Below are 22,206 nucleotides of genomic sequence, written 5' to 3'. Positions count from 1 at the left end.
AAGTGTTTACATCTTCAGTGTTTTATGTACGATTCTATAGCCTTGTTCATTCCTCTTTCCTCTTTGACCCTTCCTTCCTTTCCTCTTTATTTCTTTTCTTCCTCTGTCTTCCTTTTTTTTTTTCTTTTGTTGTTGTTGTTTTTGTGTTAGACTGAGATAGGTTTATAAGCTTAGGTTTTTCAGAACCTACTTTATTTAGGGTTCTTAAATGCTTCAACCTCCCTTCTAGCCTACCAACCTGAAGTAGGTGAGAAAGAAAGTTAATGGGAAAGGGGGGTTGTGGGCCTGTTTAGAAGTTCCTTAGGAGTCAGTGGTGGCACACGCCTTTAATCCCAGCACTTGGGAGGCAGAGGCAGGTGGATTTCTGAGTTTGAGGCCAATCTGGTCTACAGAGTGAGTTCCAGGACAGCCAGGGATACACAGAGAAACCCTGTCTTGAAAAATCAAAAACCAAAACAACTCCCCCCCAAAAAAGTTCCTTAGGGTGATTTCACTCTTCATTGTCAGGATACTAGTAGTCCAGTCCAATAGGAAACACCAAACAAAAAATCAGTAATGGTGGTATGGTCCAGCAGAAACAGCAAGGCTCCTCCTAATCAGCAGGAATCAGTGGAAGTGTACAGAATCAGCTGAAATACCACAGTTCTTTGGAGCATTTCTTTCTATGAAGACATACCAGCAAAGACCAGCGAAGACCAGCGAAGTGTTGTTTGGCATAGCAATGCAAGAGCATCCTCCCACTGTCTGAGAGGTTCCAGTTATACTCTTTCTAAACTATCATGCACTCTCTCAAATGTCTATTTTCAGGAAAACATCACATGCCCTACCACAAGAAGACATCCAGAAAAATATCATGTGACAGAACTGAATTTTTGAAGGAACCAGAAATTTCTACTTCATAGGGTCTTACTCTATAGTCCAGACTGGCCTGGAATTCATTATTTTGCCTCCATTGGTCTCTAACTCATGGCAATTCTCCTGCCTCTGCCTCCTGACTACTGAGATTATTAGTGTAAGCCACTGTGTTTGGCTCTGATGTTCTCTTCCATTTTTTAATTTTTAAGATTTTTTTTGTCATTTCCTTAATCCATCATTTATACCTTTTAAAATACCTTTAAGAGTGTACACTAGAGTTCAAAAATATTTCCATAGTTAATGCAAGTCTCCTTTCACATAACACTATTCTATTTTATAACTGGTGCAGGTACATTGTAAGGAAGTTTGCCCATGGACTAGAAAAATGGCTGAGTGATTAAGAGCACTGGCTGCTCTCCCAGAGGTCCTGAGTTCATTTCCCAGCACCCACATGAAAGCACATAGCTATCTGTAATCTGTGATCTGTAACTTGTATTCTCTTCTACCTTCCATGCATGTGGTGCATAGACATATATGCAGGCAAAACACCTATATACATGAAAAAATTCTTATAATCAACTGTTTCCAGTACATTATTGTTATTAATAATTTGAGTAATGTTAGATCAGTTAAGAATAATAAAATGGAAAAAAATAATAAAATGGGACTGGGTGTGGTGGTATGCACCTTTAATCCTAGTATTCAAGGAGGCAGAGGCAGAGAGGCCTGAGGCAGAGAGGCAGAGAGGCAGAGAGGCAGAGAGGCAGAGAGGCAGAGAGGCAGAGAGGCAGAGAGGCAGAGAGGCAGAGAGGCAGAGAGGCAGAGAGGCAGAGAGGCAGAGAGGCAGAGAGGCAGAGAGGCAGAGAGGCAGAGGCAGACATATTGATGGGAGTTTGAGACCATCCTGGTCTACATAGTGAATTCTTTCTGAACCAGGGTTGTTTGGTAGGACCTAGCCTCAAAAAATATCAAAAGAACATGGACAAAAGAATAAGAAAATTGAAAATATTCACTATTTTAATTCTTGAGACTTTTATACATGTATACAATGAAATATAATCACATATGCCCCCCATTTCTTCCCTTGATGTTCCCCCATGTCTCTAACTTGTCTCCCTCCCAATCTCATGTCTTTTTTTTTTTAACAGTTAATTACATTAGTGTTGCCCATGTGTGCATGGGTCTGGGGTCATACACTGGAGTATAAGAACTCTATGTGTGGCTGATAGCTCCTCAGTAAGGGATGATCTCTGGACATTTTAACATTTGATTCTCTTCTTGTGTGTAGATGTGAGTTTCTGACCAGAACAGTCTCCCTTTGCTCTGCAGAATCTGTTTCCAAGGCTGTTCAACTGATGACAAATTTCCTCATGTTCCTGCTAGTCTCCAAGTCTTCCTTCCCACTTCATTCTGAAGAATAATTTTCCTGGATATGAAATTCTAGGCCAGCTTTATTCCTTAAACACACAGCTTATACTTCACTCTTCTACAGATTGGTTTTTGTTTAAAATTGTTTTTCTCATCCTTTAATGTTCGTATAATGTGTGTGTGTATGTGTGTGTGTGTGTGTGTGTGTGTGTGTGTGTGTGATCAGAAATTAACATTAAGTGTCTTTATCACCCTCCACCTCCTTTCTTGTGATGAAGACTCCTACAGAACCTGGAGCTCATTGCTTTGGCCAGGCTGGCTAATAAGCCATTGAGCCTCTAGGACCTGCTTTTCTACTCCCTTCCCACTCATTGCTGGACATAAGCTTTTAGTTTTATGAGGTCCCAATTGTCAATTGTTTGCATTAATTCCTGAACAAATGGAGTCCTATTCAGAAAGTCCTTTCTTGCATCTGTATCTTGAAGGGCACTGCTTATGTTTTCCTCTAGTAGTTTTACCATCTCAAGCTTCATATTGAGGTCTTTGATACATTTGAAGTTAATTTTTGTGCAAGGTGAGAAGAATCCAATTTATTTCTATATGAAGACTTCCAGTTTTGCAAGTGCTATTTGCTAAAAATGCTGGTTTTCCTCTAATATATATATATATATATATATGTATAATTTGTGGCACCAGATATTAGAATAGTGATGCCTGCTTTTTCACTGATCCCATTTGTCTGAAATACTTCTTCCAATTTCTCACTCTAAAGTGCTATTTATCTTTGAAGGCAAGATGAGTTTCTTTCCCCCTCCCCCAACATGTTTTTATTATTTGATACCTTTTGACAGTGCACCCCATCACATTTACGTCCCATTCCTCCCAGGTCCACCCTCCCACCCTCGAGCTCCCACTTTCCCCAATACCCACAGGTCCAATTTGTGTTGCCCATGTACTTTCTGGAGCATGGTCATATCCCTAGTGGTCATTGAACTTTACACACTGGATTTGCATAATGGTGTCCTGTACATACAATTTCTTCCTTTATTTTAATTCTTCTTTCCTCTGAATTCTTCTTTCAAAACATCTATATATTCACAGTTCCATTTTTGTTTCATTTAGTCTGCTATTAAAATTCTAAATTTTATTTAATTTTTTTTTCATTTATTGAATTCTTCAGCTCCAAGATGTCTGTTAAACTCTATTTTGTGATTATCTGTTTCTGTTGCTTTTCTCAATTAGAACATGAATTATTTTTCCTGTGTTCAATGAATTGTCTATCTGTATGCATTCAAATTTCCTTACTATTTTGAATTATTTTTTATTCAATTACTTTGAGCTTTTTATTCAAATTGCTTTGAAGCCTTTTAAACATGAAATATAAAAATTGGCATTACAAATCAAAATTACAATAGTACTGGAGATCATTATTTCTTTTTATGATTCAATTTCTGCCTGGGAGCTTTTTGTTTTAATTCAGGCTGCATGTAGCACTTATTAAAGGCTATGTCTACTAATAATGCCTTGAATTCTGTAAAACGTTCTCACTCTATTAAAAGTGGTTCATTTCCTAGTTTTCTAATTGAACACTACGTTGGTTGCTATAAGCCTTTGCCTATTTCATAGAACTTCAGTATAGTTGGTTCTGATAGGTTTTTTTTTTTCTGTCTGGGAAAGATAGTTTGAATGTTGCTAGCCTACCACTTTGCTGAAGTTTGCTGCTTGCCTTCAGAATTGTGGTTTGAAGGTTGCAGTTACCTGTACACATCCTAAATTCTTACTTATTTTGACAATCTTCTCTAAATCTACTTAAATTTCCCATTTGAATGACAAGCACATTGTAAGGTCACCATATTGCCTACATTCAATTCTGTATCTTGTTATACATAATTTGATAACCATGTTCTGAAAGAATTAGCCATGTAGCATCCAATTTATGTCACAAAAGCTATCAATGAACAGAAAAACCTACCTATTGTTTCCTGAGCAGGCAAAGGTAAATTCACTATGCATCACATAATTGGTTGCTCGATGGGACAAAAGATACATAATTTTAAAATCCATATTAATATGTGGGTTTATTAGAGCCAGTTTATTATTAATTTGAAAAAGGACAGTTATTGTTTAAAATTTCTACTTTTTTAAACTAAAATTTAAAGGTTTACCTATTGGACTGTGTTCTGTAATGTCCAATCATAAACTTGTGCTTACCAACCACTCTGTCCATGTCCAAGTGTAATATGATGCCACTCATCGTTGGGTTCAGTTTTGTCTGAGGTTCTGATATCCCCTGAACTTCTTTGACTGTTTTTTTCTGAGCTGTAATAATAACAGATTTCCAGATCAGTTCATTGCAAATGAACACGTTAAGGTTAAGTTGTATCACATGATGAGAATAATTAGAGATAGTATATATTACAATCATTTAACTTTATTAACTTCAAATTTAATATTAACTGAAAAAAATGAGCCAATATTTTAAGATTTATCTTTTATTAATGTGTATATATGTATGCTTGTCTGTGTGTGCATCTATAATGTGTGTATGTCATGTGAGTGCAGGTGCTCACAGAGATGGGAAGTGTTCTTTGGAGCCCCTTTAACTGGAGTTAAAGGCTTCTGTAAGTAACAGGACAGGGAACTGAACTTAAGTCCTCTGGAAAATCAAAATGTGATTTTAAGCAGTGAGCCATCTCTCTAGCCCTAATGCATCATTTTCAAGAAGCTTACAAAATACATACTGTATTACAATTATCATATTCACACTTTCAACTATTATTACCTTTTGGTGTGTGTAGCATATATATGTATACACTTTCATGTTAGTGTATGTGTGTGTGTGTGTCAGAGGTCAGAGATTGATGTCAAGGAACTTCCTGTCGCTCTACTTTATTTGTTGAGACAAGATTTGTTCACTAAACCTGAGGTTCACTGACTGAGCTGGAATGGCAGACCCTTGAGATCCAGGGGCCTATCTGTACTCCCACTAGCCCTGGGATACAGACATGAGCTGCCATACCCAAGTAAAATAATTTTAAAAATCTATCTTATCTATCTATCTATCTATCTATCTATCTATCTATCTATCTATCTATCTATCTATCCACCAGTCACATTTGTATCATAAACTCCATAGAAATTCACATAATAAAGCTCTTTCCCTTCTCTTCAATAACATCTCCAGAGTGGAAAAAAAAAAAAAAAGAACAGGAAGAAAAGAAAAACCAAGAGAAAAAAACAGTAGAAAAAGAAAAGAAAAAAAGAAAACATAACCTTCAGTATAAAAGTCATATTTTGAGGACTAGAAAGATGATTTAGTCATTTAAGAGCACTCGATGCTCTTCAGAAGACCCCAGGTTCAATTCTCAGCACCCACCTGATGGCTCATAACTATGTTATCCAGTTCCATAGAATTCAACACTGTATACTGGCCTTCTTGTGTACTTAATATCCATGCAGAAAAACATACTAGTATATATTAAATAAAAATAAATCTTTTTTAAAAAGTATTATTTTGTGATCTGGGGTAATGTAGTACAACCACCCATAACTTGCTTCTTCAGAAGTGCACAGATATACTTCAAACTGTTGTGATGGAAAGACATGTCTAAAATATATGTTGGTGATGATAACTATATTTAGAGCTTGATAAAAGGAAAGGAGATTTAGACAGAAATTGAGCAAATAGGGAGGACTTGACTCTACCACTAAGGGAGCTGTCTAGATCGTCACTGTGACTAGTGTTCTGCTTACATGATCATGCATGTGGCACAGTGATGAATGGAAAATAGTTCATGTGAATAATACCACTGTGGAAGGGCCCATGAGAAACTTGCTCAAGCAAGCATGATCCAATTTAATTTCAATTCAATTCCTGGCTCTATTTGGTCTACTATTGGGGGGACACATTATTCCATGATGGGGAACATATGGAGTTGGAGTGAGTAGTCAGATTGCACTTGGCTGTCAGAAAGCAGAGAAAAATTAAGAAGAGGGAATAGACTATAAAACATTAAGGCCTGCTCACCATGAGTCACCCCTTCAGCAAAGCTTCACTTTTTTCCAAACGGCACTACCAGCCAGAGACTGAGTGTTTAAACACATGTGCCTATGGCGGGGGGGGGGGGGAAGGGGGGGAGGGCATTTTACTTTCAAACCACAATAGCCGTAGAGATTGAAAATGGATACAAAGTGACCAGCTGCCCCTGCACTATGGCTTCCTTTCCATATTGTACCTTCAAACTGTGAACCAAAATAATGCCTTCCTTCCTTAAGTTGCTTTTGTCAGGCATGTTGTTACAGCAACAGAAAAAGGTAAGGAGTATAGGAGAAGTCTCAGAAATGCTCTGGGTCATTCCTTGTATTCCTTAGTGGCATTTTTTGGTTTACTTCATCCGATAAAATGGCCAGTATGACACACTTTGGGTTTCCTCTCCTAAACATACATTTACAAACCTGGGCAAGTTGAAAGTTTTCCAAGTATTTAAGTTTTTCATAAAGTAATAGTTTATGAAGTGCCACTACAAATAAGAAAAAGGAAGATCCCTCTAGCCAAATGGAAGTTTTAAAAAACTTTTTTATGTTTGTGTTCATGTGTGTGAATGAATGTGCACATATGTCATGTAGTATTTGGAGGTCAGTGGGTAACCCTGAGTGTTTGTCCTTAACTTCCACTCTGTCTCAGACAGGGTCAGGATTAGGGTTGTATATATTAGGCTAGCTCCCTTGCAAATTTCTGGATATTCCCTATTCCCTCTCTCCAATCTTGTTGTAGTAGTTCTGGAAATACAAACTTCATCTTGCCTTTTATGGGTTCTCAGGTCTTCATGTTTTGCTGCAAGCACTTTACCTACTGAGATATTTCTCCAACCCCAAGTAAAACTTTAAAATGTGTTATATTATTAAGAATATCAAGAGCTCTATGAAGCAAAGGGCAGTGTTAATAGTACTTCAGCATTCACTGGAGCCATCAATCTGAAATCTTGATAAATTATGTTCTAAAAGATTTGTTCTACAGAAAAACACAACTATAAGACTCAAAGTTGACTCACATTTAAAAAAAGATTTAAAATCACTAGACACTTTGTGACTTTTATTTACCCAAGGAGCTAAAGGGATCTGCAACCCTATAGGTGGAACAACAATATGAACTAACCAGTACCCCCCCGGAGCTCGTGTCTCTAGCTGCATATGTATCAGAAGATGGCCTAGTCAGCCATCAGTGCAAAGAGAGGCCCATTGGTCGTGCAAACTTTATATGCCTCAGTATAGGGGAACGCTAGGGCCAAGAAGTGGGAGTGGGTGGGTAGGGGAGTGGGTGGGGGAGGGTATGGGGGACTTTTGGGATAGCACTGGAAATGTAAAAGAAGAAAATACCTAATAAAAAATTTAAAAAAGAGAAAATTCTCATAGTATTATGGGGCACAAATCTTTCAAAAACAAAACAAAAAAAATGATTTTTAAAATATGTCGCACATCTTTTAGTCTCTGTTGATCAAAGTCTTGTGATTCTAGGTCTTCATTTCTAAAGCTTCTATCCATATTTTCATCTATCCCCTCCCCCAAAAAATTTTTGACGAGTTAAACATAGTGTCATTGAGGCTTACTGATTATGGTCTAATTTAAAAATGACTACAATGTCTGAAAGTTAGGCACATTTTTACACATCATTCATGCATGTAAGAAGAAAAATGTTATCTTATTAAATGTCAGCAGTTAGAATTATCTTTTGCTAAGGTTGAACAGATAGAACTGTAAGTTTGTTCCTAGACATTTATTCCTGTAAGATAGTTTTCATTTTTATTCCAACCCAACTGCTTATACTTTGATTTCTATAAGCCACTCTTGTTGATACTGTGAATGTTCAAGAATTTAAATAATAATTTCCTTATATTTACCTATTTCTGGTAAAGTTAGTAGCAAGAGGAAGGAATACATTGAAGTAGAAAGTAGTATAATAGCTATGTTAATTAAATAGCCATATAGTTTGTCAGTAAAGATTATATGTATATACTTGTGTAAGTGTATGTGCATGTAAAGGCATGTGTGTGTGCCCACATGTATGTAGAGCAATGTTCAAATGTTGGGCAGCCTCCTCAATTACTGTTCAACTTATTTTTTATACTGAATTTGGAGTTCACTGATTCAGCTAGACCTGCATAAGAGAACCCAAAGGATCTTCTGGTCTTTAATTTCCCAGTACTAGGATAACAAGAATATAGAACCCAAGTTTCCCTCCCCAAATGCTTCAGCATTCCCAACTGAAAAGTGTGGCGTTTTAATTAATTAATTAATTAATTAATTAATTTATTTATTTTTGGCAGTGTGCTGGAGACATTTAGCTTTCTTCACCTTCTGATTCAGATTCTTCTGCATTTTGAAGAAGAATCATGCCTAAGTTTTATGTGGATTCTGAGGGCTGAATTGGGTTCTGCTTCTGTGTAATGCTCTTTACTGGCTGTTACCCCACAGGCCTCTTACATAGTTTTTTTTTTTTTTTTGTAATGAAAACTTAGATTTAAGATAATATCCATGGGTTAAAGGGATGGCACATTTTCAATATCACTGATACCTTTAAGTAGATTTTAAAAATAAAATTGAAAACATTTTCATTTAGCCATCCCTAGATGGTTAATCACAACCTAGTACATGTTTATGTCCAGCTCTGAGATTTGGTTATTCAATACAAAGAATCAATGAAACCAAGAGCTGGTTCTTTGAGAAATCAACAAGATAGACAAACCCTTAGCCAAACTAACCAAGAGAGAGAGAGAGAGAGAGAGAGAGAGACAGAGAGAGAGACAGAGAGAGAGACAGAGAGAGAGACAGAGAGAGAGACAGAGAGACAGAGAGAGACAGAGACAGAGAGAAAGAATGAATCAGAGATTCCAAAGAAACAAAATCAGAAATGAAATGAGAGACATAGCACAAGACACTGAAGAAATTCAAAGAATCATTATATTTTATTTCAAAAGCCTATACTACACAAAATTGGAAAGTCTTATTGAAATGGAGGATTTTCTAGACAGACACCAATTACCAATGATAAATCAAGATCAGATAAACTATTTAAATAGACCCTTAAATCCTAAAGAAATAGAAACAGTCATTAAAAGTCTTGCACCAAAAAAAAGTAAAGAAAAGAAAAGGAAAAGCCCAGGGCCAGATGGTTTTGGTGCAGAATTCTACCAGATTTTCCAAAAAGACTTAATTCCAATACTCCTCAAAATAGAAACAGAAAGACCACTGAAAAAGTCATTCTATGAGGCCATAATCACCATGATACCTAAACCACACAAAGAGTGAACAAAGAAAGAGAACTTCAGATCAATTTCTCTTATGAACATTGATGCAAAAACTCTCAATAAAATACTCGCAAACTGAATCCAGGAACACATCCAAGACATCATCCATCCCAGAGATGCAGGGATGGTCTGATATATGAAACTCAATCAACATAATCCATCATATAAGCAAACTAAAAGAAAAAAAATCACATGATTATCTCATTAGACACTGAAAAAGCCTTTGATTAAATATAACATTCCTCCATGCTAAGGTATTAGAGAAATCAGGGATACAGGGCACATACCTAAACACAATCAAAGCAATATACAGCAAGCCAATAGCCTACATCAAACTAAATGAAAAGAAATGTAAAGCATTTCCACTAAAATCAAGGAGAAGTCTGACCATTCTCTCCCTATATATTTAATACAATACTTGAAGTTTTAGCCAGAGCAATAAGAAAACTAAAGGAGATCAAAGGGATACAAATTGGAAATGAAGAAGTCAAAGTATCGTTATTCGAAGATGATATGATAGTATACATAAGTAACCCCCAAAATTCAATTAGAGAACTTCTACAGCTGATAAACAACTTCAGAAAAGTAGATGATTACAAAATTAACCCAAAGAAATCAGTAGCCCTCCTTTATACAAACAAAAAGTGGCCAGGAAAGAAATTAGGGAAGTAACACCCTTTACAATATCCTTGAATAATATAAAATATCTTGTAACTCTAACCTAGAAAGTGAAAGACCTGTATCACAAGAACTTCAAGTCTCCTTTTTCTTCAAGAAACAAGTTGAGGAATATATCAGAAGATGGAAAGATCTATTGCACTCATGGATAGGTAATATTGACATAGTGAAATTGGCCATCTTACCAAAAGCAATCTCCAGATTCAATGCAATCACCATCAAAACTCCAGCACAATTTTTATAGACCTTGAAAGAGCAATTCTCAACTTTGTACGGAAAATCAAAAAAACCAGGTTAGCCAAAACAATCCCAAACAATAAAAGAATGCTTGGAGTAATCACCATCCCTGACCTCAAACTGTACAACAGAGAAATAGTGATAAAAAAAAACTGCATGATACTGGTACAGAAACAGAGATGCTGATAAATGGAATTAATTAAAGACTCAGAAATAAACTCACACACCTATGGACATGTGATGTTTGATAAAGAAGCTGAAACCATACAAGGTAAAAAAGAAAGCATCTTCAACAAATGGTGGTGGCCTAACTGGATGTCTACATGTAGAATAATGAAAATTGATTCATATTTATCACCCTGCACAAAACTCAAGAGTAAGTGGATCAAGAACCTCAAGATAAAACCAGACACACTTAATCTAATAGAAGAAAAAGTGGGGAACTGCCTTGAACTCATTGGCACAGGAAACAAATTCCTGAACAGAACACCAATAGCTTAGGCACTAAGATCAACAACTAATAAATGGGACCTCGTGAAACTGAAAAGCTTTTGCAAGGCTAAGGACACCATCAATAAGACAAAACAGCAGCCTACAGAATGGGAAAAGATCTTCACCAACCCTAAATCTGACAGAGGACTAATAGCCAAAATACCTTTAGAAGTTAAGAAATTAGACATCAACAAGCCAAGTAACCCAACTGAGAAAAACGGTGTACAGGACTAAACAGAGAATTCTCAACAGAGAAATCTCAAATGGTCAAGAAACACTTAAGAGAATATTCAGCATCTTTAGTCATCATGGAAATGCAAATAAAAATGACTCTGAGATTCCATCATACCCTGTCAGAATGGCTAAGTTAAAAAACTCAAGCATAGCACATGCTGGTAAGGATCTGGAGCAATGGAGCACTTCTCCGTTGTTGGTGGAAATACAAACTTGTACAACCACTCTGGAAATCAGTTTGATGGTTTCTCAGAAAATTGTGAATAGTTCTACCTAAAGATCCAGCTATACCACTTCTGGGAATAAACCCAAAAGATGCTCCACCATCCTACAAAGACACTTGCTCAACTATGTTCATAGCAGCTTTATTTGTCATAGCCAGAAACTAGAAACAACCTAGATGTCCCTCAACTGAAGAATGGATAAAGAAAATGTGGTACATTTCCACAATGGAATACCATTCAGCTATATAAAAACAAAACAAAACAAAACAAAACAAAACAAAACAAAACAAAACAAAACAAAACAAACAAACCAAGACATGAATTTTGCAGGCAAATAGATGGATCCTGAGAACATCTTAAGTGAGATAACACACTCCCCAAAGGACATATACAGTATGTATTTATTTGTCAGTGGATATTAGCCATAAAATACAGGATGCCCATGCTACACTCCACAGATCCTAGGAGGCTGGACAAGAAAGAGGGCACAAGCAAGGATGCTTGCCCTTCACTTGGAAGGGGGAATGGAATGGTGATGGAAGGCAGATGGGGGGAGGTATGTGGGTGGGAGTAAGGGTGGGTCAGTGTCTGATGTAGGGAGGGGCAGGGGGATGGCCAGATGGCTAGGAGAATGAATGGGAATCTGCAACTGATGGGGTCGTGGGAGGTAGTGAGCATCTCCATGAAGAGCTGGGATAGGGGAGGCACCCAAGAATCAATGGGGGTGCCCATAGCTGTGACTCACAACACTGGGAATAAAGAGCTTGTGGATGCTGCCCCCTGTGGCTATGCAGAAACTCCATTGGAGCAATAGGGATACCAATCCATCCATAAAACTTTTGAATAGAAAAATATCCTGTCTACAAGAAATGCAGGGACAGGAGATGGAACAGAGACTGAGGGAATGGCCAATCAATAACTAGCGTAATTGAGAGCCAACCTATGGGCAAGCACCAATACCTGACACTCTGTTAATGATATTTTGTTTATGCTTGCAGAAAGAAGTCTAGCATGGCTGTTCTCTGAGAGTACTGACCCACCAACTGACTGAGGCAGAGGCACACAGCCAAACAGTGGATGGAAGAATAGGAGGAAGGACAGAAAGACCATCAGAATCAACTAATCTGGATCCTTGGGTTCTCAGAGTCTGAAACACTAACCAAAGAACATATACAGGCTGGACCTAGGCCTCCCTGAACATATGTAACAGATGTGCAACTTGGTCTCCATACGGATCTTGAACAACTTGAGGGGGGACAGCCTTTCCAAAAACTGTTGCCTGTCTGTGGCATATGTTCTTCTAGCTGGTATGCCTTGTCTGGCTTCAGTGGGAATGGAAGTGCCTAGCCTAGCAGTGACTTAAAGTGCCAAAGGGGAGGAGGAGGAAGGATAGAGGAAGGATTGTGGAATTGGGTGACCAAGAGGGGGCAGTGAGAGGGATGTAAAGTGAATAAGCTTAACCGGAAAAAAAAAAAAAAAGAACAACAACAAGAAACCCCAGAGATCTAAAATTAATAATAATGCAATTCAAAGTCTTAGTGGAACAACACAAGCTCAAGAGCAGTAAATGGCATAATACAAATCAGAACAGAAATTAATAAAAGTGAGACTAAAAAACTAATACATAGAATCAATGAAACATCTGGTTCTTTGAAAAATAAACAATATTGACAACCTTCTAGTCAAACTAATAAAGAAACAAGGTAGAAGACCCAAATTAACAAAATTAGAGATGACAAGAGGCCATTACATTAGATTCCAACAATATACAGAGGAACATTAGTTGAGAACTCGTATTTTAAAAACCTAGAAATCAAGAGAAAATAAATACATTTCTATATACCTATGAGATACCAAACAAAGAGAATATAAAAAACCTTGAATTGACCCCATAACAGGCAATGGAATTGAAGCAATACAAAAGTCTTTTAGCTAGAAGTGGCTTAGGATTGGATGAATTCTACCATATCTTTAAAAGAAAACTAAAACCAAGGTACAAAAAACACAAAGTAAGGGAATATAACTAAACTTATTCTTTGAAGTCAGCATTACCCTGGTGTCCAAATCAGACTAGAATATTAAAAACAAACAAACCCCCAAAATCAAAAAATCATATGGTAATCTCATTGATAAGCATGAATTTGAAGAAACTTTTAAAATTACTCAAAATAATTTCTTTGGATCAGGCTGAAGTGGTATAAAATTACAAAGGTATAGCAATATAAATTATAGAAACTGTATTAACATATCTAAATTAAATGCACTCTTAAATAGTGAGTCACTAAAAAACATCAGGGAGAAAATGTAAAGATTCTTAGGATCAAATAAAGATGCAAGGAAAAAAAAGTCAAACCTCTTGAAATTTAGTAATAGAAGTAGTAAAAATAACATTGACAACTGTGAGGCCACACGTGAAGAGAAGTGAGGTTGAAATAAATGTGTTAATAATGCATTTTAAGATCTTAACAAATAAGTAATTTATAATTCAATATAGAAACTATAATATTAGGAAAGAAATGAATGAAATTAAATATTAAAGGACAACACAATAGTGGTTTTTTGAAAAGTAAACAAGAGTGACAAACCTTTCTGCATACTAAATAAAAGAAAACAGAAAAAAAAAACCCAGATAGGACACAAAATGATGAATTAAGAAGAAAAGAGAGAACTCAAAACAAATGCCAATGAGATCTAGAGTATTTCAAGAAGGTAGAAAATGCAGAAAGGGTGAATTAACATATCCATATATACTACCAAAGTTAATTCCAGCTGTTCTATAATGAACGACAAAATTGGAAGAAGAAAGAAAATAGTTCAACAGTTTCATTACAAATTTGAGAATTTTACACAGTATATTTTCATAGTGTTCTTTCCCATGCTCTAATTCTTCTCAGCTCCTTCCCCTACCTACCCACCCAATTTTATGTTTTTTTTTTCTATTACTTACAAAAGAAATAAACTATTTAAAAAAGGAGTTTGATTTATGTTGGCCAACTACTTCTTAGTATAAGCCTGTCCTGCTTGATATGCCTAGTGTCACTCAATCGAAGAAAACTGTTTTTTTTTTTTTCCTTTCCCAGCAGCTCTCACTTTTGAGCAGCTTCTTAGTTACTGGTGGGACTTTGTGACTGATTCCCTTCCTTCATGCTTGGATTCTTTCTTGCTTGAACTTGTGCAGGCCTTGTGCATGCTGTTACAGTCTTGGTGAGTCCATGTGTGCATCTGCCCTGTTGCGTTATCAAAATGCTATCTCTTTAAAATCATCCACCACCTCTGGATCTTATAATCTTCTTCTACTCCTTCTGTATAGATCCCTGAGGCCTTGAGGAGAGGGGTATGATAAAGGGGATGCAAAGATTCTCACTAAAATATTTATAAGACAAATTCAACTACATGTCAGAAAAATGACTCTTCATGACCAAGTGGGCTTCATTCCAGGCATACAAGAATGGTTCATAATTCATATAAAATATAATAAAGCACACAAACAGACATAAGGACAGCAATCATATAACCATATCAGTATATGCAGAAAAGTCTTTGGCAAATTCAACTTTCTTTCATGGTAAAAGTTATATATACTAAGCCTACAGCCAACATTATAATAAATGGAGGAATATTGGAAGCATGATCTCTAGAATGAGAAACAAGACAAGGCTGCCTACTCTCTCATTTAGTCAATAGCACGTCTGAAGTCTTAGAGCACAAGGCAAGAGGAAAAAGTAACAGGGACACAAGAAGGGAATAAATTAAATTATCCCTATTTGTGAATGGTATGATCCTTTACTTTAAAAAGACACTAAAGACTACCAGGAAAATATCAGATCTGCCAAATACTGCCAGCAAAGAATTAGGATACAAAATCAATACACAAAATTAGTAGCTTTTCTAAATACCAATAATGACGTTTCTGAGAAAGTAGTCAGGAAGAAAACATCCACATGTATGTATTTACAGCTTAAGAAGTACACAGAGGAAGGGATGGATGAATAAGAATAAATTCTAGGGCTGGTGAGAAGGCTCAGTGGTTAAGAGTGCTGACTGCTCTTCCAAAGGTCCCAAGTTCAAATCCCAGCAACCACATGGTGGCTCACAACCATCCTTAACAAAGTCTGATGCCCTCTTCTGGAGTGTCTGAAGACAGCTACAGTGTACTTACATATAATAAATAAATAAATAAATAAATAAATAAATAAATCTTTAAAAAAAAAGAATAAATTCTATATAAAAACTATATAAAATTCTAATAAAAACTATTACTTTGTGATGTACACAGTGGGGTTTTATTTAGTCATAGAAACTAGTGTGTGTGTGTGTGTGTGTGTGTGTGTGTGTGTGTGTTCATAGATTCTTCATAAGAGAAAACATTTAGCCTTTTTTATCATTGTCTTCCTCTATTAGCTTCTTTTGCTCTCTTCCCCCTTTGGATGATATAAATTCTGTATGTGAGAAAATCAGTGATATTGGTCTTTTGGAGCCTGGTTTATTTCATTTAACATGATGGTCACTAATTTTTATCAATGTTTACTGCAAATGAGGTAGTTTTATGGGTTTTATTTTCAATGGCTAAATAAAATTCCATTGTGTGTATCACATTGTGTATATCATACAAAGTAATAGGTTTCATTATAGTATTCACCACATTCCCCCTTGGTATTTTTTAAAAATTACTGTGAATGGAATTTTTTCCCCTGACTTCTTTTTCAGAAACTTCATTATTGGTATTTAGAAAAGCGATGGATTTTTGTATGTTGATTTTGTATATGTATGTGAGGAAGGCATGTTTGTGCCTGTATAGGTGTGTGTGTGGGGGTGGGGGGGTGGTGTGTGTTCACGTACCTGACCAAATGGAAAGGCCAAAGGTTGATGTCAAATGTCTTATTTGACCATTCGCCATTTGATTTACTGAGGCAAAGTCTTTCACTGAACCCCAAACTTGCTGAAGTCACTAGTCTAGCTAGTTACCATGCACTAGGAATGCTGTTCCCAGTTCTTGAGCACTGGGATTAAAGATGAGCCTCCATGCCAGGCTAGCTTTTGTGAATTCTGGGGATCTGAACTCTGGTCTTTTGCTTCTGTGACAAAAACTTTATCCACTGATCTATCTATCTGCCCAGTCTCTGTGACAACATTTCAAATGTGTTCTTTTTATATGCATTGATTATAGGTCAAGGTAATTTGCTGTCATTATACATACCAGTGTTTTCTATGTGGGTAGTTTTCAGTTTCTTAAATTGAGGATGATCTTTTGATGTTGGGTCTACTGACATATAATTTTCATCAGACCTTAGCTTGATGTTCTGACCTACAAAGCAGATGTGTGAAATTCATTGAAGAGAGACATACTCTGAAAACATAATAAAACACAATGGCATATTTCATTCTTCATTTTATTAAGTCAGTGATTTCCAGCATTACGCTGTATAGCTAAATAAGCATCATCTAAGTTTTTCAAATTATAAAAATATTAGCATGCTTGAGGAAGTCATGAGTTGGAATTCCTCTCATGCAATTAAAGTCCTAGCGCAGGTGAGTGGTGTGGGTGAGCAGAGGAGGAGGAAACAAATACTGGAGTTTCAAGTCAAGGGCATGAGACCAAGGTATATTAAAGAGTGCTCATTCTTAAGGTAGAGCCTAGATTTTAAAATACTGTAGTCTTAATGGTCACAGAAGCTGAATCTTACTTTAAAATACTTTTTTGTCTCTGTTATTATATATATTCACCACATCGGCCACTTCTGCTTTTCTCAACCTATTTTGTCTTATGCCCATTTATTTTTCACATTGCTTAATATTGAAGTTTATTTTTTTATTTGGCCATACATTGCAGTTATACTAGCTGAAGTCTATGAAACAGCAATAATGAGAAATCCTTGTGGGCAAAATATGGGACAGCACAAAGGCTCCATGATGTATAGGCCAGAGAAGTTCTAAGACTTAGACTATTGATCATGGATAGAAGCTAATGGGATCAGCCAGGTGACCAGTGTCTTGAGGATAAGATTGAAAATAAATGGGAGTTTTGCAACTCCCATTTTATGGCCACAATATTCACTGGAACTAGTACAAGCTTCACCATCCCCAAGTCATCATTTTGTTGTTATTGGGAAATGTGTGGGCAATGCCTTAGTTACTGAGGCATCTTAATAGAGAGTACTCTGGGAGACTACAATGTAGCATGTGGTATGTACCTGAAACCAGATTTCAATATTTAGTAATAGAGACCCTGTAATACAAATGCTTTTTACCTAATATCCCAAATAACTGTAGTTGAGAAAAGTTTTCATCAAAAGAATTAGTCATGCTTCCAATAAACTAAAAGGTTAGGCATCATTTTGTCATTTGGGGTTGTGGCACTAAACCAGTAGACTGAAAAAAAGTTTCCATGTTGGCCTAAGGGTTAACATTAATTGAAGGAAATGAGATATTTTTAACTGAGGCCTGGATGCATTTTCTGGATTACCTTACAATACTCTCTTGCTCAATAGTCATGAAAAACAAAAAAACTAATCATTTATAAAGATAAAATTAGCAAGGGATCATGAGAATAAAGGTTTGGGTTACCTCACTAGGTATCAAGATGGAGTTGAAGATAAATGAGAACGTGGAAGTATGATGGAACTCTATTCATGGTGAAGATGCTGGAATGTTGTTGATATGACAGCAAAAAATTTAGAATATCACAAAAATGTAGTTGACAGCATCTGGAAGGACTGACTAATTTTGCAAGAAATTCTATCATGATTTAAACTATTTTCTTTGCACATTTCTAAAAAGTAACTCCTCACCCATTCAGATTGAACCATGAGATGGCAGCCATGAAGCTGTGACCCTGGGGTCCACTTCTGGTTCTATTTCTCTTGCTCTTTCCATGTTTGTAGGTTCTTCTTCTGAAGTTCTTAGCATCTCAAAGCTACCAATGTTGGAATCAGATTCTTACAAACTCCTGTTAATATAAACAGTTTAAAGTCTTCCTGTGATGGAAGAGAATGTCCTAGATTGGTGAGCTCATTCTAGTAGTTTCCATTTTCTTTATGCAGATCCATCAAAAGAGTCATTGAGGAAGAACAGCCTTTGAACTGCACTTTTAAGGCTTGAATTTTGAGCTGTTCACACTATCCAGAATGTATGCAGCATTCCTCTAGCCACACATCTCCACCACATATTGTAACAGCAGTATTTTAAAAGCAATCTTTTCTTGTGGGTAGTAGATCTCTCAATGGGTTTACTCAGTGATACGCTATAAAGACATGAGCTGTCATCCAGGCAGTGTTGCTGCATTTACAGAACACAGGCAGAATAAATTTAGTTCAATTCTGAAGGATCATGGGATTGTTGAAATGGTGCATGCAAGTTTCAGTGTAAAGCCATCAATCTTCATTAGCTCATAACAAGAAAATCAGACTATCCTCTGAATTCTCAGAGTCATTCATTGACTTTCTGCAATATGAGTCCTTGATGGTATCTTCCTCTAATACAAGGATTTTTTCATTCACATTATAAACAAGTTGCTTTGTATAATCACCTCCAATCATGCAGCTTTCAACACAGTACTACTTTCCAATTCTTCAATATTATACTTCTATGCTAGAAGTTCTGCTTCCTTCTTTGTCTATCCTGAATCATTCTTGCTGCAGTGAAAGTAGTATTTGTAAGAAAATTTATAGCATCAAATGCATATATTAGAAAAGATGATCAGAAACCAATAACTTGTTTCTACTTTAGGAAACTAGAAAAGGATGAACTAATAAAATCTAAAGTTAAAAAAAATTGTTAGAGCAGAACTCTAAAAAATTGAAAATAAAATTAACAGAGGAAAAATCAACAAAATAAAAGTTATCTTTTTAAGAAGATGAATAAAATTTCTAAATCTTTAGGCAGACTAAGAACAAAGGGAATATAAATTGTTAAAATCAGAAAAAAATAAACTGTAAATAATTCTATGCTTAAAACTAGTAACCTAAATTAAATGTTCCAATGATTTGAAAGAGATAATCTCTCAAGTTTCACATAAGAAAAATGTAATTAAAATGAGGCCATTAAATAAAATGAATACAGAAATAACTGTTAATAATATAAGGTAGCAGAGCCAAAGGGATTCTCTGGTTAATTCGAACAAACATTTAAAGACAAGGTATATACCAAATTTCTACATTTTCTAGAAGAGGGAATAAAATGGACTCGTTTCTACTTCTCTGAGGCCAGCATTGCCCTAATACAAGAAAATTATACTTCAATACCACTCAGCAACATAGCCCCTCAATGAAATATAAATAAATTGACTCCAAAACACATATAAAGAGTTAGAAGCTACTGGAATTTAATTCAGACTACAAGGAAGTACAATATCTGGAAATTGGTTATCTATCATTAACAGGCTAAGAAAAAAAATCATATGATTATCTCCATTGATGCAAAAAGGCATTAGATAAAATTTAACACCCATTTACAATAAATAACACCAGCAAAATCAGAACAGAAGGGGATTTCCTCAACTTTATAAACACCATTTGTGGGAACTCCATAGTTATTTCTGTACTTAATAGTGAGAAACTAGAAACTTTTCCACTGAGGCCAAGAATAAGGCAAAGATACTCTTGCTTTGTGACATCCAAATAGGATGTTCAGATAATTTGGCGTTATAATAAGTTAATAAATGTACACAAAGGAAATATAAGTCATGTCATCTATGAACAGATTGTTTTATCTCTGTAGAATAGATGAGTCCCAGTCATATTTTATTACTGGTTTTAATTCGTTATTTCCAGATGATATATGTACTGCCTACATGTGAATTAATTAAAAAAATTATGTGTATGTCTGTGTATCATGTATATCTGGTGCCTGTGGAGGCCAGAAGAGGACATCCTATGCCCTGGAACTGGAATTAAGGAAAGTTATGTGAGCACCATGTGGGCACTGGGAACAGAACCCAAATCCTCTGCAAGAGGAGCAAGTGCTCTTAACCACTGAATCATCTCTCCAGCCCATAAGTATAAATTAAAACAACAATGAAATACCATTACAATGGCCCAAATTTAAAACATCAACACCTAAAAAGAGAGTTGTAACCAGGATGTAATAAATAGGAAAGCTCACTCATTACTGATGGGAATTAAAAATACCACCAATCAACTAGACATAATGAACTTTGTCAATTACTGAGCAAGAGCAGCATATGATTTTAAAAATCCTACTCCACAAACTACTCACTAAGATAGAGGATATTTTGAGTCCTGGAACATATTGAACAAATTAAAAAGCAATATAATGTACAATTTCTGATCTCAATTAACATGGCTCTAGGGATGACTGAAGTTTGTTGGGGAAGAAAAGATAAACACACAGAACAAAGCTGGGATCAAGTGGCCTTGGTTCTCCAGCAGAAAAGCTACAGCACCCTAGAAGCTCAGTGTTTGTTATATATAGTTGAACAGGGGCATTGGGCTATTGCATACAGGTGAATCAAGGAGGTACATTCAGCTAACCAAGATGGCTCTTGATAGGAGCCATCTCTGTAGGAGAGCCATCTTTAAGCTGTGCATATCTGGAGAAAGGAAGCTATTGTAGATAGACATTTTTTCTGCACATGCTATTAACATTTGCATTCAAACCCTTGAGGAGCCTCACTCTGGGTAGGGGGAGGTTTTGCCCCTGCCATGGAACAGAAGAATTGGAGTTCTTGATATGGCTAAGCTAGTGTCCACAACAGTCACTCAGAACATCATTCCCTTAAGGATATCCCACCACTCAGTATGGCTCCTGCCCCTCTTTTTGTCTTAGATGTTCAGGTTAGTTTTTTTCATGCTTGGTTGAGGAGCAGTTCACAGCACTGCTTCACAGCAGACTGTAAGGATAAGAAGGAAGATCATAACAGCCACACTACACAACAACCACAAAAGAAAAAATTTAAAAGGTATAAGCCTTAAAGGTCATCAAGGATCATTTTCACAATACCACAGGAGAAACATTCTGATCATAAGCATTTTGTGTCTCTAGGTTGTGCCAGTGATATAGGTCTCATCCTTCTTATCATTATACTGTGAGTCCAAACATCCAAGAGGTGGGTCCCAGTTATCTTAATTGTAGGACTGTAGCTAGGCCCAGATAATTGAATAGAGCCCATTGGGACTCCAGGTAGTTCTGAAAAAGTTCCTGCCCTCCTCACAAAGAGATAGTCATTAGTCTAAACTGGTATAGGAAGATGTGGTACCTGACCACTGAATGGAAAAAAAAAAAAAAAAAAAAACCACAGGCCCACTAGGCTTCTCCCTTGATCAGTCTTATCTGCACAAGTAAAATTACCAGACATCTCAGAAATATAACTGCTGGATTCTGGGTCTGGTTGTTTAAAAACAACATAACAAAACAAAACAAACAACAAAAAACAGGTAGCATTTAAGAAAACCACGACTTTTCCCTTTAGCTATAGCCTCCTCCATTCATGCACTCACTGTTGCCTCCAGGTTTGCACTCCTCGATGGGCTGGATGGGCTACCAATGCAGATATCTGGAAAGGACCAACTGCTCTAGCACCTACTCAGAGCCCACACAGCTGGCTAGACAGGCAGGCCTCCTCCTGCCCACCCAGAGTTCCACTGCTGTGCCTATCACCTGTGTGCTGCTTCTCCACCCCCCAAGTATAACATGAAGACAGTTAAAACTGAAAGCAAAAGCAAAACAAAAACAAACAAACAAACAAAAACAACAACAACAAAAAAACATGCTTGGTTTCTCTGCCATGTATCCATTCCTTAATCTTCTATTTCTTCCTAGGAAGATAAATCCCTGTCCCTTCCTCTGGAAGTCAAGTC

General features: G+C 36.4%; 1 protein-coding gene across 1 annotated transcript in view; it reads right to left on the bottom strand.

The window, feature by feature from the left end:
* The window catches only part of LOC110300626 (coiled-coil domain-containing protein 7A-like), a 319,531-nt gene that overhangs the window by 93,268 nt on the left and 204,057 nt on the right, over positions 1–22,206 (bottom strand). Inside the window, exons 37-38 of the mRNA XM_085843505.1 lie at positions 16,590–16,697; positions 4,435–4,542 (exon numbers count right to left, since the gene is read on the bottom strand). Coding sequence (XP_085699631.1) covers positions 4,435–4,542; positions 16,590–16,697 — 216 coding nt within the window. The remainder of the gene's footprint in view (positions 1–4,434; positions 4,543–16,589; positions 16,698–22,206) is intronic.

This window comes from Mus caroli, unplaced genomic scaffold (genome assembly GCF_978045245.1).
Source record: "Mus caroli unplaced genomic scaffold, Mus_caroli_1 scaffold_10, whole genome shotgun sequence".
Taxonomy (NCBI): Eukaryota; Metazoa; Chordata; class Mammalia; order Rodentia; family Muridae; genus Mus; species Mus caroli.
This window is presented reverse-complemented; position numbering and strand designations above follow the sequence as displayed.